The sequence below is a fragment of the Stegodyphus dumicola genome, chromosome 7 (genome assembly GCF_044657685.1).
Source record: "Stegodyphus dumicola isolate Sdum_Otavi_A_Nest chromosome 7, ASM4465768v1".
Taxonomy (NCBI): Eukaryota; Metazoa; Arthropoda; class Arachnida; order Araneae; family Eresidae; genus Stegodyphus; species Stegodyphus dumicola.
In genome coordinates this window covers 124,371,131-124,386,531 of record NC_140774.1, presented here as the reverse complement: position 1 = coordinate 124,386,531, position 15,401 = coordinate 124,371,131, and the positions used below count along the sequence as shown (strand labels likewise).

The 15,401-nt window shown below is 31.5% G+C and overlaps 1 protein-coding gene across 3 annotated transcripts in view; it reads right to left on the bottom strand.

Moving 5' to 3' along the window:
* The window catches only part of LOC118199100 (tetratricopeptide repeat protein 39A-like), a 244,554-nt gene extending 230,252 nt beyond the window's left edge, over positions 1-14,302 (bottom strand). For all 3 annotated transcript variants that reach the window (XM_085820793.1, XM_085820792.1, XM_085820791.1), the window contains exon 1: positions 14,186-14,302. In XM_085820793.1, the coding sequence (XP_085676919.1) occupies positions 14,186-14,221 (36 nt within the window). In that variant the 5' untranslated portion in view covers positions 14,222-14,302. The remainder of the gene's footprint in view (positions 1-14,185) is intronic.
* Between the last annotated feature and the right edge of the window lie 1,099 nt (positions 14,303-15,401).

Below are 15,401 nucleotides of genomic sequence, written 5' to 3'. Positions count from 1 at the left end.
ATTTCTCGAAATCCCAATTTAGACAAACCAATCCTACTTTGCTCGTGTTTCTTTCTTTTTTCCTCCGCTTTTTAAGAAGCTCTTCATCAGTACTGAACGGCGGGTGTCTGCTGAACATCTGAATTTTCTTCCGTCATTCTTTAAAACATGTCAGAAACTAATCAAATGCAACGATTTTTAAACTCATTATGTCTCACGTTGATGTTGGAGACATTTCGGTGAGACAGCAAAGGTTGGCCAAAAGTGGAGCTCAGTTTGTGAATTAAGAGGTCTTTGTTTGCGGAGATGAGTGGATTGAAGTAATCCCCAGAGTTATCCTCGCTTGACCTCTACTTATAGTTCGAAATTGCACTTCCGTGTTTCTATGTTATGTTATAGACGGGCACGTCTTAGCATGTTTTACAATGTGCAGCATGAACAATTCATGCATATCTCAAAAAATTTATAAATAATGCAATTTTTTGAAGATCACGCCAGAATAGTAAAATTGGTTGCAGAAACTTAATTTCTTTTCAGAATAGTTCACGTCATTCCTTTATTTATTTATAAAATGAAGATTCTGTGCGTGAATTTAACTTCTGCCGCACTGGGGAAAGATGGTGTCACCTAGAACCAATAAACTTTGATCACCCTTTGTGCTATACCTGAAATTATGCTCCTCATTTCCGCATTTTAAATCTTAAATTTGCTTTTCATGTATTTTAGGTTATGGTGAGATTTAAATATTTTTGGCATTTCTCCACTCTCTTAGACGACAGTTTACAGTCGTAAAGTTTTATGACATCGTAAATTAAAGGCAACTATCTTTTAAACGATTTTAACTATCTTTTAAACGAAGCGTTTCACTTCTGTATTTTAAAAAACTGGATTTTTTACAATTTTTTTTAAAAATTGAGGTCACAAAATGTGAAAATATTGAGAAACTTATCCTTAATTTGTCAATTTTAAAAAGTAAAGATCGCAGAAATAAATATATATATATAAACCTCAGACGCCTAAAAACTTCGTTTTATTTCTATATTTTAAAAAATTGAACTTTTAAGATTTATTTTAATAGACTTACTTGAGATCTCTTAATAAATTCCTTGCTATGGCAGTGGGCCGCCCAGTGGTTAACACCGCTGAATGCTGGGAATTCGATCCTCTTTAGATCCCAGGCAAATGAGACGGTTGCATGCTAGTTTTCATGGTTTTTTCCATATGTAATGTGAATATGATCCATTTTCCCACAGAAAATCCTCCGCAAAGGCGTCCCTCCTTCTGAGCAGATAGCCCTCGTGTGCTTTGCCAAATTCACTAAATTAACCTAACTTCGCTTGGCAAAAAGCCAGTCTTACCTATCTTGACGCCATTTGTTATTAGATTGCTTGCAAAGCAGATTATTTTAATTTAAGAAAATTAAGAATAATATAAACATTTCATTCTATTACGAAACAGCCAAAATACTAATGCTAAGTCTGATTGTTGCGTAATAATCTAAAAACTACAATGTTTGATCCACCGACATTCATATGAATTAGATATCAATCTGTTAAGAAATGTCAATACTTTCCACAACATAAATGGCCTTTTTCTTAATTTTAATTCTTAATTTTCTTAATTTAACACACGTATAATTTTGAGATAAAAGAAAAATGTGTATTTAGTCTAAATAAGTTTTCAACAAGCCTCAAATCAATTAGTAAATACTATGTTCTGTTTTTACGCAAACTTGCATGCTTGCCATTCTATTGTATTCCTGCAACGCTGTGCTGTTTGTACAGTTTTATTAAATGCACATATTTATTAACTTTTCATGATTTTTAAGCAACAACGTTTATTGTTTCCTTACTTTTCATTGAAGGTATCTGCTTATGAATAAGCCAAAAATATTCTTTTTTAAACTGTATTTTTAGCTTGGCATTTTTGTTTTCAAGCCAGATCAAAGACTGACAATCAGTACAACATATTCAACAATTAAAATTTCGGGACTTCATATAAGAAGTTTAAGATTTAAATATAATTAAATACTCAAGAAATTTAATAAAAAACATGAAAATCCTTGAGAACACAACATTAAAATAAAGACAAGGTTTCAAGCTATATTTTATGATATTGAAATAAATGGCATTACCCTTTATTTCATGAATGAAATGTTTATATCATTCAGCATATCCTCAAAACGTGAATGGAATATCGAAGTTTAACTCTCATTGCATCGGGAGAGTGGTAACTATTTTGCCTGAAGAAATGAATGAATTTAATATAATTTTGAAGGATTAACTTTCCGTCATTGTGACATGCTTTTCAGAACAAGACAGCTGTCAAAATATTTTCCTTCTCCTCTAATTGTACTGATACTTAATAGTGAATGGAACGACAAGGAAATCTCTGACAGTTGTTAAGGAGAAAATTGACGTATTAACTTATATTTTTAACTCTTAAGTGATAAATTAAAGCACAGTGCTACATTAAATAAAAACTTATTCAAAATGGGCTGTATGAAAAATTCTTGGACGAAATACTGTTATATGATTTCAACTCATGTACCTCGGATTACATATAGACGTGGCATAAACAAAAGATACTTTTGACAGATTTGTTCGAGTGATGGACGAATTTCTTGACAGATGCCGCAAGAAAATGAAGAATGTTTACCGAAAACAATATGAGAAAGGTTCTTTTATTAATTTTTAAATAAAATTTAAATCATTTTGCAAAAAATAATTGCCAAATTATTTCTGCAGAGTTCATACTCTCTAGAAAATGTGAAACACGTCTTTAAATAAATATCACTTTTCTAGTAAAAACTTGAGCGATATCAAATGACAGCAAAGAAGATTAAAAATTACCCTCCGAACTTTTTATTTCAGAGATAAAAGGAAAGTGTAATAAACGCTTCTCGTCCAGTGGATTTATCTTTTATCACAATAAACATGTAATTTCAAATTATTTTATTACATAAATAAAATTCTAATTGCAGTGGTAAACATAGTATCCATTTCATTCCCATCTAATTTTACCAAAGGTTGAAGCATAAAAAGGAGTGAATCACATACATAATACACAGCGTTGAAAATATCTTCTATTTATTAAAATAAACCTGAAAATTATAGTAAGCGTTATAAATTAAATATATTTCAAATTACATCAATTGGCTAAGGTATTAAAAATTGAAGAAAATTTTAAATTATTAAGAAGCTCGTTTATTGCCTTTAGATAGTTCAATTTATTAAGTCTTTACAGATCGATTAAATTTGAGAGACAAATTAGAGATCTGTTGTTTTACTGAGCAGTAATATTCTAAGAACTGGCTATGCGCAAGCCCGTATTCAAAGTACGTTGAAAGTAACTAAAGAACATAACGTTTGGTACAGCGACTGTACCTACGAGGAAGAGTGGATAACAAGTTGATATATGCATATTGGCATAACGCAACGTATATTAAGCTCTAAAATTTTCAGAAAGACTCAACTAAATTAAACGTTCTACTGTTCTTTGAAAGTTCTAACGTTAGAAAGACCGTACATTCTAATGTTAAAAATATTTCTAACATTTACATTTCGTAAATAAATGCGTAATCTTTTGCTTACGTTTTCTGAATTATTTTCTTACTTTCATAACTTAAATAGTATTAATCCTAAAAAAAGAAGAAGAACTGGAGAAACTACTCAATTGCTTTCTGTTAAGCCGGTTGCATCAAATAATTTTTCAAGTTAATCCGGTTTACTTCTCGCTATTAGAAATTCTCAGTTGATTGCTCATGAATAGCCGCCGAAATAAAAAAAAAACTGTACGCTCGATTGCATTTTTTTACTGTGAACCAAGTAAGCAAAATCATAGAATTTACAATTTCCTCTTCTTTAAAGAATACAGTCATGACTTTAAAATATTTTCAGAAAATTTTACAGTTATAGTGCATTGTGATAAATAAATTACACACATATTATTTTGTATATTCTGCCGATACAGCATTTCTGAAACCTTCATTCATATAGGAAAATTCTAAAAGATACCTTATGCAGTTTTTAGGTGCATTATAAATTGTTCGCAAATTCAGATTGCTCCAGGCTTTTCGATACAATCCAATAAACAGACGTTAAAATGATTGTTAAAATGTTACGTTTAACATAGCTAACTTCCTTTTCCAAGGAAACGAAATTTGAAGCTAATCTTTATATCGGCTTGTCGTTTTTTGATCGGCTTATTTAAGTTATTGCTGTTGTTTCATAACACTTGCAATAATGTATGTTGTAATTTTTATGCAAATGATGACGCAAAATTTCTTCTGATAAAGTTCACCTATTACGTTTTTATTTCATAGAAAAATACCAATTAAATGTTGAGTTTCATATTTCTTTCATTTTCAGCTATGCTTGTTTAAGTTACTTATAAATAACGGCATAAACTGCGGCGGATTTATGAGATCCTGTAACTGGTAATCGCTAAGAGTGGAAAAGAGATTTAGCTGTCCCTTGGGAAACGGCAGCTAAATCTCGTTCCAGATTCTAAGAAAAGCAGTGTATATGTGTGAAGAACTACAAACAAGCATCTTAGGGGACGCTCAAAAATTCACATGAAACCCTTCTTGATTTCATATATCCGCAAATTGCTATAAACGTTTTAAATAAGTAATTAAATGTCTGCTTCTCAGTACACTTAATAAATATCAATTCTCTAAATTCTTATATAATTCATGGATAGATTTGATTCGTGTTTATGTAGCAACACGAATTAGAACACTTTAAGTAGCAACATTTATAACAGAAGACATTTATAATAATAATGTTGCTCCAAATCTGAATCTTTATAAGTTTAGATTACTTCAATTTATATAGAAATACATTTTAATCTGCAAACCAAACAAAAGGGTCAACGGAGTTACAAAATGGTCATGGTTTCATGCCAAATGTAGTCCTTTTAAAAGTCTGATAATTCTGAAACTGAATATCATAAGCGGTTGATACGTTACGTTACAGCTACATTATACGCGAGCAATACGTAAGATTCATACAAAACGTCTATATGCTTTGAGACAATGCCAGACGTCCTCGAATTGCGTAATTTTGAAGTTTGCTTAATTTTAAATTTCAGATTTGCGTATTTCTTGTCCACATATTAGTATTTTAATTAGCGCTAAAAGTCAGTTAATGAGAATATATAATTACTACATAATTTAATGTATTTAATGAGATATATTTTAATGAGATTTCACGATTTCATGCAAGTTTCACAATAAAACGTTCTCTTACAAGCGATTTAAATTTTCTCCCTTATGAAACTTAAGCTGGAAACAAGCAATCGAAAATAACAGCCTAGAAATGCATTAGAGATTTGACATTTTCTATCAGCCGCTATGTTTGAAATTTTGGTGGATTTCATCTGCTTTTCAGTTTAAATTTCACATAATACGCATCTACAGTATGTTAGGTTAGATTAGGTTATTTGATTAAGGCAAAGTAAACCATCGGTTTTCTTGTCTTTGGGAAGAGATATTTTCGTAGAAAAAGAAAATTGGCTTGTATCCACATTATATACGAAGAAAGCCCAGAAAAGCTCCCATGCAGTCGGTCCGTACGAAAGGGGTCGAATTACCATTAATCAGCAACTTAAAAGAGCGCCTACTGTAGATGGTTCGACAGCTATGAGCCATCTACACTATGAAATGTACTTTTTACAGCAAGAAATATTTTATTTATAGAACGAAATGTACCATATGTATTATGAAAAATGTTTTGCCACTTTAACACCACTGACCTGACATTTTCCTGTGATTGGGAAAAAGATTTGTTTTCCTACTCTCTATGCATTCAGCACACACCCGAGGCTAAAAGCCTGCTATTAGGCTTAAGCTGTTATGTGTTCTCTGGAGAAGGAAATCTACTAGTTGTGTTCTACGGCCAAGCATAACTAGGGCTTAACAGATGATATAATTTAAACGTTTGTTGCTGAGTTACATAGACATACAAGGCCCTTGAAGGATATCCTGCGTTGCTAGAAATGAACAGTATATCATTAACTTATAAGAATTTTTACGTCAGTTTCATAGGAACACATACTATACCAGATATTACAGGAACTTTTTTCCTATCGTATATTAATTAATCTTTACTAATATCTCATATTAATTCATCTTAAATGAAATGCCTTTGTAAAGTCATTAAATTTATTTCGGAGAGGGAAACATGAAAAATAAGCACATCTCCGCCGGAATTTGAAATCCGGAACTGCTTCCAATTGCACCTTGAAGGTAGGCTGTAAAAGAGAAGAAAATTTCTTACATGCTCTCTCACTTGGAAAAGAGGGCACCCAGTCACCAAATCTTGATGCTGAAAATTTAATTCTGGGGTAGCAGCTTCTAGAAATTTTAGAGCAGGGAACGTGAGAAAATCACAGAGTCCCTCACCAGGATTCAAACTCCGAGCTTACCCGTTTGCTAGCCGGCCACTATGTTATTCTTAAAGCAGGAGTGATATGGTCACTTTACTTAACCTGTTCCGCCAAACTGAGTTGAAAAATGAACAACGCCCTTGCCGGGAATCGAACCACGGACCCCTGGAATACGCGCCCAGCGTGCAGACCACTACACTACGAAGGCATGCGAAGAAGGCGGTAGAAATACCTTATATACTTCCCCTTTTAAAAGGCGACTGGATTTTTAGGGTACCCAATCGACAAATCTTGGGTGTGGAGAATCATCATCCACCATCCTTTTAGTTCGGGCGCCAGTGTAGATACATTAGATTAATTGGAAGCATCAGTGATGAAAAATGAGCAACGCCCTCGCCGGGAATCGAATCACAGACCTTTGGAATACGCACCTAGCGTGCTGACCACTACACTACGAAGGCATGCTAAGAAGGCGGGAGAAATACCTTATAATGTTTCCTATCTGATGAAACATAAAATATCGTTTCATTTATTCATACACTTGATGTTATAATTAGCACGAGAAGAAAACATGAAACATCATTTTACGTTTAGTCACCATTACTTATTGATTGACCCTCAATTAAAACTATGTTGGGTCGTTCAGTATTTATTCTTGTTGTGCCCAAAACTCACACTTTACTATGAATGCCTTTTAGAAGAAATATTCCTGTAAAAGCACTATAAACTAAAATTCTAGAACTAAAAGCAAAGGCCTATCATAGACCTTATAGCCTATAAGGTTTTTTGAAGCATAAAAAGTGAAAACCCTCGCCGGAATTCGAATCACATATCTTTCATAATTGCTGCCTGGGCTTTGCCACTTATGGCAGGAAAGCGCACACTGGATAATACGTAATTCATCACTACGGTAACCTCAACAACTCCGTGAAGCATCGCTACCAAATTAGATATACAAGTATATTAGCAACAAATTTGGCAAATAACAACTAAAATTTATTTGGCTACGAGTTGACTTTTTTAAACTCTCAGAAGTAACGCAATTGCAGCTGCTCTAAGCAGCTAGCAATTAAAATTCTGCTGCCTAATTAAACACTTGCAAATGGTATAATTCCTTCACACATTCGGTTGATGACAAACACAGACAAGGAAAATCATCAGAGGCTGGCTAAACTCTGAGATAACACATAATATGCGCTTAAGAATGAGATATAATCAAAACTCTTCCTATAATAACTTAATTTGCATAAAATGATATAAACCTTACAGAAAGGAGAATAGGAAAGATCAAGAACTAAGAAATCAGCTGTTAGCAAATTATCGTAATTGATGCACTCTACAACATGTTTAAGAAAGCCCTTACCCAGCCTTTATTTTCACAACTACTGGACGTAGATATACACTTCGAATTAAAAAAATGTTTGAAATGAAGTAAAAGTTCATATTTCTTAATTTTTAATTAAAAAAATTAATTTTATATACTATCCAAAATCTAACTTTTTACACGTTCGTCTTGTTCCTATGTTTATCTTTAGGGAAAAAATATACTCATTATAAAAAATAAAATACAAAAACAATTTAACTCATGTATGACAAAAATTGACCGCGATGCTTGATATCAAAATCTGGAATCATATTCAGGGGCCTTACGCAAAATGAAGAGCGAAATATTTGCATTTGTACGCAACTGAGAATAAAATATCGTTCAGAAAATGTTTTCTGGTATTAAGAAATTACGTGACAAATGAATTGACGAATACTGTTAAATGTATTGATCAACATATTTTTTTTTTTTTTCTCAAAATGGAGATCTTGTTCAAAGAGTCTTCTATAATTCGTTTTCCAAAGAATACTGGTAACTCGTACTTGCACTGAACCAACTCGTAATATTATTTGCAGTTATGAAAAATGAAAAATATTTGTACTTAATGAATTTTATACAATTATTAGATTATTAGACAATAAAACTTCGTGAGAATTTTAATAACTATTTTTAGATTTTGTAAACTTATAAATTACTCTTGTGAAAACTCTTTTGGCACAATAAATGTAACAAAATTTTAAATAAAGACACTAACAAATCACAAAAGAATATCACTGAATTGCGTTTAATGAAAAAAAAATCAACCTCGAATAATTGTTAAAAGCATAGTATTATTAGAAACTTTCTAACAGCGGAAATCTCTGTTATATAATATCTATATTTAAAAAATATGTCTTTCCTTGTCTCAAAATTAAAAATGATACAAACAGAGTAGCTCTTACATGAGCGTGATATTCCCATTTCGATAACATAAAATATGTTAAGAGAAAGAACAATAGGATCCGACATTTTGCTTCTATAATTGCACATATTTAGAAATCCATAATTCAACTCTGCAAGGCCTAAGTATTTACAACAGCAACTGAATCTAGGTTAAACAAGTTCATGCTGAATTATGACTTCAAAACAAGAGGGGCAATTATTTTGGGCATTATTATTTTCTGATTCTGTGAGTATTTCCTCACAAAATCACAAACACACACACCTCACAGAATTCCTCAGAGAATTTTGGGCACTATTATTTTCTGATTCTGTGAATATTTCCTACAGAATAACAAAAAAAGGCCGAATTTCAAAACCAATATCAGTAACTTCATGTATGTTTACTTGACTTATACATTTTAAAGAATATGTTTTCAACTTAATTCTTATGCGAAATTAGTTAAAAGAATTAATGATTTCGTTTACCTTGCTTTTCAATGATTTTGGTATTAGACATTGCTTTAATTTTACTGTTTTATGTAAAATATAATAATAAGCAATATAATCTGCTGATAATGTTTTGTATCAATATCGATAGATGAATTCCTTACACATTGATTTTTAATGAAATTAATGATAATTTCCCAACATAAGATTTTAGTAACTGTCAATTTCATGCATCTTACACTTTATTTCCTTCTTATATCAGACGAAACATTTTTAGATTCATCTTTGTTGTATCAATATGTTAGGTATTTTAACACTCAATTTTTAACATTTCAATTTAAACGTTATATAAGTTTCAGGTTAAACTTACGGCATCGGATTGCGTTTAATTGGTACATCATAAAATTTTAAAAAATTAACGAATAGAACTTTTGTAGTTTATTACATAGCATGCTTGGATTATTTGCTGATAAGGCACGAGATTGAAACTCCTAAATTAAGCCTATAATGACACAAATAATTATGCTTTACTCGCAGGCTAATTCTAAATGCAAGCTCCAAACCAGCATTGAAAATACTATGATTTAGTTAAATGACTATATATTTCTACAGAGTTCTCATAGTCTATTATTTTGTTCTCACTTTTGATTTTTTTAAAATTCTGTTTTAGAATTTAATTCATGCACAGCCGAATATATTTATTGTTAGCCTAATTTTAAAAGCAAAGACAACTCTTTCGCTGCACCAATATTTAGTCCAAACCCTGAAGACAGATGGTAGAGGATTAGTCGTGACTAGTGCGGTGTCTTAAATTTTTATACATGAAACTATTAGAAAATATTCAAATAATATAATAAAGTATCGATAAAAAGCGCGTATACACTCTTTTAAGTGATACTGCTGAATGCCTGGCAATAGCGTCAAATGCCATCAATAACAGAATAAGTTTCAAGAAGAACTAAATGATGGCAGTTGGATAGTGCTTATTTAAATGGCTATAACCTCCTGCGGCATATTGTGAACGAATTAAATGCATCTAGGTGTTAAAATATCAGTGAAGGGTTTGATGGTTACAAATAAACTCTGACTTGAGAATAAGAAAACTTTTAGATGAATTATTCTTAATCTGCAATTGAGAAATTTCCCATGCTTATCGAAGAAAATTGCAGGAATTTGGAAAACAATATAGTAATTAATTGGCCAATCAGTGTAAGGCAACGAAAGCATTGTAACAATATTTTATCAAAGTTTAGTGATCTATAACTTTTATTAAAATATGTAGAAACTTCTTTCATTTTGAACTGAAAATTGGAATTTAGATTACTGCATTTGATTCAAATGGTGCATTAAAAAATCTGTTCTTTCTGTTGAATTGACTTTGTAATTATATATGCGGTTAACATCAGCTGACGTATATCTTATTTTCATAATAGAAAATTTTAGTAAAAAACAGTGAACTCTTAGTACAGTTACTTGGAGAAAGATTTTACGACATGACGTATCCACAGATATTTGTGACCGTGAAATAATATGAGTTACATTCAGATTTAAACTGGAATGTTCCTGTTCTGTTCTCGTAAAGAGTTCGATGAAATCAAGACTCATTAAAAAAATATACATGTTGAACTCATGAGTAGTAATGCTAGTTTCTCTTTTCTCCACCCTGTTAATTGTAATCAATATATCACAGCTGGAAATTCACAACAATGTCGCGCAGGCAAAACCGGTACCCATCCGTCATATCATTATATTAACATCATTATATGTTTTACAAAATGAAGGTGTAATTTTGCCTCAAATTTATGCGATATTTAAAATTCAGTTCGAGATCTCTCAGTATACAGTGTGTGATTGGTGCAAATGTTTTTGAAAAAGCCAAGTTAAAATGAACCGCATGTTCGTCAGCCGAGAATTTTAACCGATAAAAATAAGCTGATTGCCTTTCATGAACTAAATCGAGTCGATAGAAGAATTGCCGTCAAAGAAATGGCTAAAGGACTTAAAATAAGTGTTGGCAGTGCCGTTGATTGATATAGTAGTTAGAGCTGCTGACTACCGTATCACTGGGCTCGAGCTCGAATCTCGGAAAAGGCTTGGGCTTTTGTAAGTGTGAAATGTCTGTGAAGTGTAGAAGCACTTAAAATAATAGCGAACTAAAAGTCTTCTGAAGATATTTGGTGGTAAGGAGTGAGAAACCTTCGGATATGACTCCGAGAACCTCTTCTCGTGGATATAATATCAGTCTTCCTCTGCGGTGCAACTTGGGTAACATTCTTGGTTATAAGATGGCTAAATGATCAATGAGTATTGGTCATTTACGCCGAATGAGTTAAATTGAAAGAGTCCGGCCATTTGAAGCAGCAAAAACAGTGTTTGCAGTAGGAAAACATTGCTTAAATGATCATTTTAAATTTAACAAGGTGAGAGCCAGGTGGTCTCCCCATCTTTCAATGGTTGAATACAAAGAAAGAAGATTGGTTGTATCTATACAGCACAAATGGAATTTCCTGCTTCATGCCACAGATAGTCCATACTTAGCTCCTCCGAGAGCCCACCTCGGTACGGAGGAGAAGCGGCAAAGCATGGGGTGCTTCCTACTCATGCGGCTAACGGGCCCTGACCCGTTCTTCTCATGGTTGGTCTCTCGCGATGTCTGTACTTCGTGGGTGATTGATCACGGGAGAATTCGGCTGCTTTCACAGTGCATCGAACCGTTCATTCCAGCTCGGTAGATTCCAAATTCTTAAATACAAAAGATATAATCCTTAAAATTATTTTAATCAATATTACTATTGTCTAAGAAAACTAACTTACTCAGGTATGTTCTAAATAATTCGTTTAAATTATTATTCTTTTACACTCTGAAACCAAAATAATTTTCATTTATTTCTAACGACTTCAGCTAAATTATCTTGCATTGCAAAACCAAATTTAATTAGTTTGAATAATTAATAACGAAAGCTTTAAGCAATCGTGTTTAATGAATTCATATTCGCGTGACTATAAAGAAATGCGTGTCTTACTGATGAATTTCACAGTTCATTCATTTCACATTTCGTCATCATAACTTAATTCATCCGGAATTGCTTCTGCTTATGTGCAATTCAGATTCATAGTGGTAGCAATCAAAAATCGAAATTAAACATTTCATTTTTAATGACAAAATGATGGTATATGTGTTATGATTCAAGTAAAAATATGCGTTAAGACTCAAGTAAAAATATTCAATACAGAACATATTCATTTCAATTTCATGAATGAATTTCTTTAATCAATCTATCTGATACCCAGCAAATGGTCGAATGCAAGACAACCGAACGCTGGTAATTTGATTTAGGTTTAAATTCTGGAGAACGGCCTGACAGCGGGAGTTTCTGTGATTTTCCCCAAGTTTAATTATGAATATGAACTAGTTTTTCTTAAAACGTCCTCCACGAAGGCATCCCTTTCCTTAGTTATACTGCTTTGCCAAAATCCAAATAATCAAATCCTAATCTCTGTAATAATAAATTTAAATTTTAAGTTTCAGCTGATTTCTTTGTTCATTTGCATAAAACTAAAGATGGGAATTTGCCAAGAATCATTCATTAGCAAAGCTGGATACATATAAAACAGTCTGATAATACATTAAAAAAAATCACTTATATACATTTAAAACCAGTGTAAGCATAATTCCTTTTATTATACAAATTTAATATTCAATTAGAGCAAGATTTGGAGGCTGACTACTAAACTAGCCCGAAACTAACACTTTGGGATCGACTACTGCTTAAATCTTGCCTGTATGTGTGTGCTGTCACCTCTTTCTCGCGGATGCAATATCGTTCCTTTATCTCGTATGGCTGCATCCTAGATAATACTCGGGGGGGATGGATCAGATGGCTAAGAAACTTATTAGTTTGGCCCTTCTCGCCCAAGGGCTTTCGAGTAAGTATCTAGCGTTAAGGAAAAAAAAATTCTTAATTCATGCTTAATATTTTAAAACTAATAAAAAAGTTTAAAATCTTTAAATTAATAAAGTGAACAACATTTTAAATAACTTTAATTTGGCGTCTGAAATTATTTTACATCAATTACGTTACAGCATTGCTTTCATTAAAGATTTACATTCGTTAATCAATTACAGTGATTTTCAAAATGCATTTCATGTAAATAAATACATTAAATAAATTAATAATTAAAAAGTAAACAAATAATTAAAACGTTTCCTTCGTTAATTCGGTTACATTCGTTAATCAGTTACAGCGATTTTTCAAAACATATTTCATGTAAATAAATACATTAAATAAATAATTAATTAAAGACTTACATTCGTTAATTCACGACATTCGTTAATCAGTTACAGCGATTTTTCAAAATAACATTTCATGTAAATAAATACGCATACTATCATAAATCCCAGAAATAATTCCTTGAAAATATCGGAAGCAATGGAATTATATTATTAACATAATTCATTAAGAAACATCTAAGTTTTGAAATAGCGAAGGTATTACCAAAAAAATATTTCATTAATATAACTAAATTTGTCTTCAAAAATGAAATCTTAAATTCCTCGATCAATGAGATCAGTGTCTCTAATATCCAATGTTTCTAATAATTCCTGAATAATACCATCTGTGATAAAACAAATAGAATGAGATAAATTTTAGTTGACTTTAATTTGCATATTTTCTCAGATATAAATTCATAGGAATTTCTCAACTCATATTCAAAATAGTAAACTTTGAAACACTTACAAATCCAAAACATTTCTGTCTCTAAGGTTTCAGTAATTATTAAATTTGATGAAATGAACCTTGGGAATTTATAAAAATCTGTGCTTCATATTTGATGCCTCAGTTTTTCAATTTTTTTCTCAAAACACACTATGTAAATCTTAAATATGTAATTTTCATTCGTAATGTTATGTAATTTATTTCCCTCCCATACAATGACATGCAGCCACGTATAAATAATTCTCGCATTTCAATGTATAATATTTTCAATATACAAAAATTTCTTTGGTATGTTTAAAAATAATTCAGTAAAAAAATGTATTGAACAAATTACTATAAATATTTTTAACATAAACTCAGATATGTTAAAACATGTTTCGTACGATAAGAATAAAAGATTTCTTACTTGAGCATCAACTAAGTCCTCTTCCTTGATATCCATTGTGCCCTAACACTAGCCTGGCCCTGAATGAACTCGTCAACGGAATCTGCCTAACTGATGGACCCGCAGAAAATTACGTAGTGCTGCCACCTAGCGGCTGATGGTAGAGTCTCTGACCCATATCCCCAAAAGCCATGCTCCAAAAAATCTCCCATTAAAAGAAAAATAAGAAATAAGCCGTAACATCCATAGGATATATTTCCTTTTTCTTAAGATTCGTATTTTCATGAAGACCATTCAAAACTTAAAATGATCAAATATGAAATTTAAAGTTGGTAAAACTGGGCACCGTTAAGTGCAATCACAAAAGACACAAAATGTATTTATTATCAATAGAATCATAAACATATTAATCTCAAATTTTACTTTTGTTTCGTATAAATTTTGTATTATTGATAATTAGATAACTGAGGAACAGGAGAGTACCTTATTTATTAACCTGAGAAATCTTAATAATAGAACAAAAGCATCTGAAAAAGAAAAAAAAAAGAAAAGAAAATGTGCTATATGTGTTAAAAAAATGAAAGAAGGATGTAAAAAATGAAGCTGCAAATTGTGGTCTTGATATTTTAAATAATATCTAAATTCACTTTCTTCATATCTATGTTTGCTTCAAGCATAATCGACATAAATAGCCGCCTATGGCGCCAATCCTTGGAGGGCGAAAACCAAGTTTTTCTCACAATCGATAATCAATTAAACCATATTTCATTTTAAATTATTGATATGTTTAATTTATATGGCACGCTAAATATACATCGCTAAAATACTAGAATCGGGCCTGTTCATAATCATTACATCTAAATTACATGTATCGAATGTATTTTTTAATCGAAAAGTAAGTTTTAAGCACTAATTTCATTGTAAATTTTAAGCTCTTACATTATAGCACAACAGAAATTTTCTACATAGCCTTTCTTAATAATTTAGCGATTAAACGCGATTTTCGAATGTTTGCTCCGTAGATGTTTATGAATTAAGAATAAAAATTGATTTTTAAATATAGCTTGCGATAAAATGTGAGCTACAGTATTATACTATCTATGTCTTGGAATGTCAAAGTCGGGACCCATGATTCACTTTTTTCAAGCACTTTAACACCTGGAAAATTACAAAAAAAAAAAGTACATAATTGTGATATATTAATAAAAATTGGAATACCACTGAATATCAAGATGCA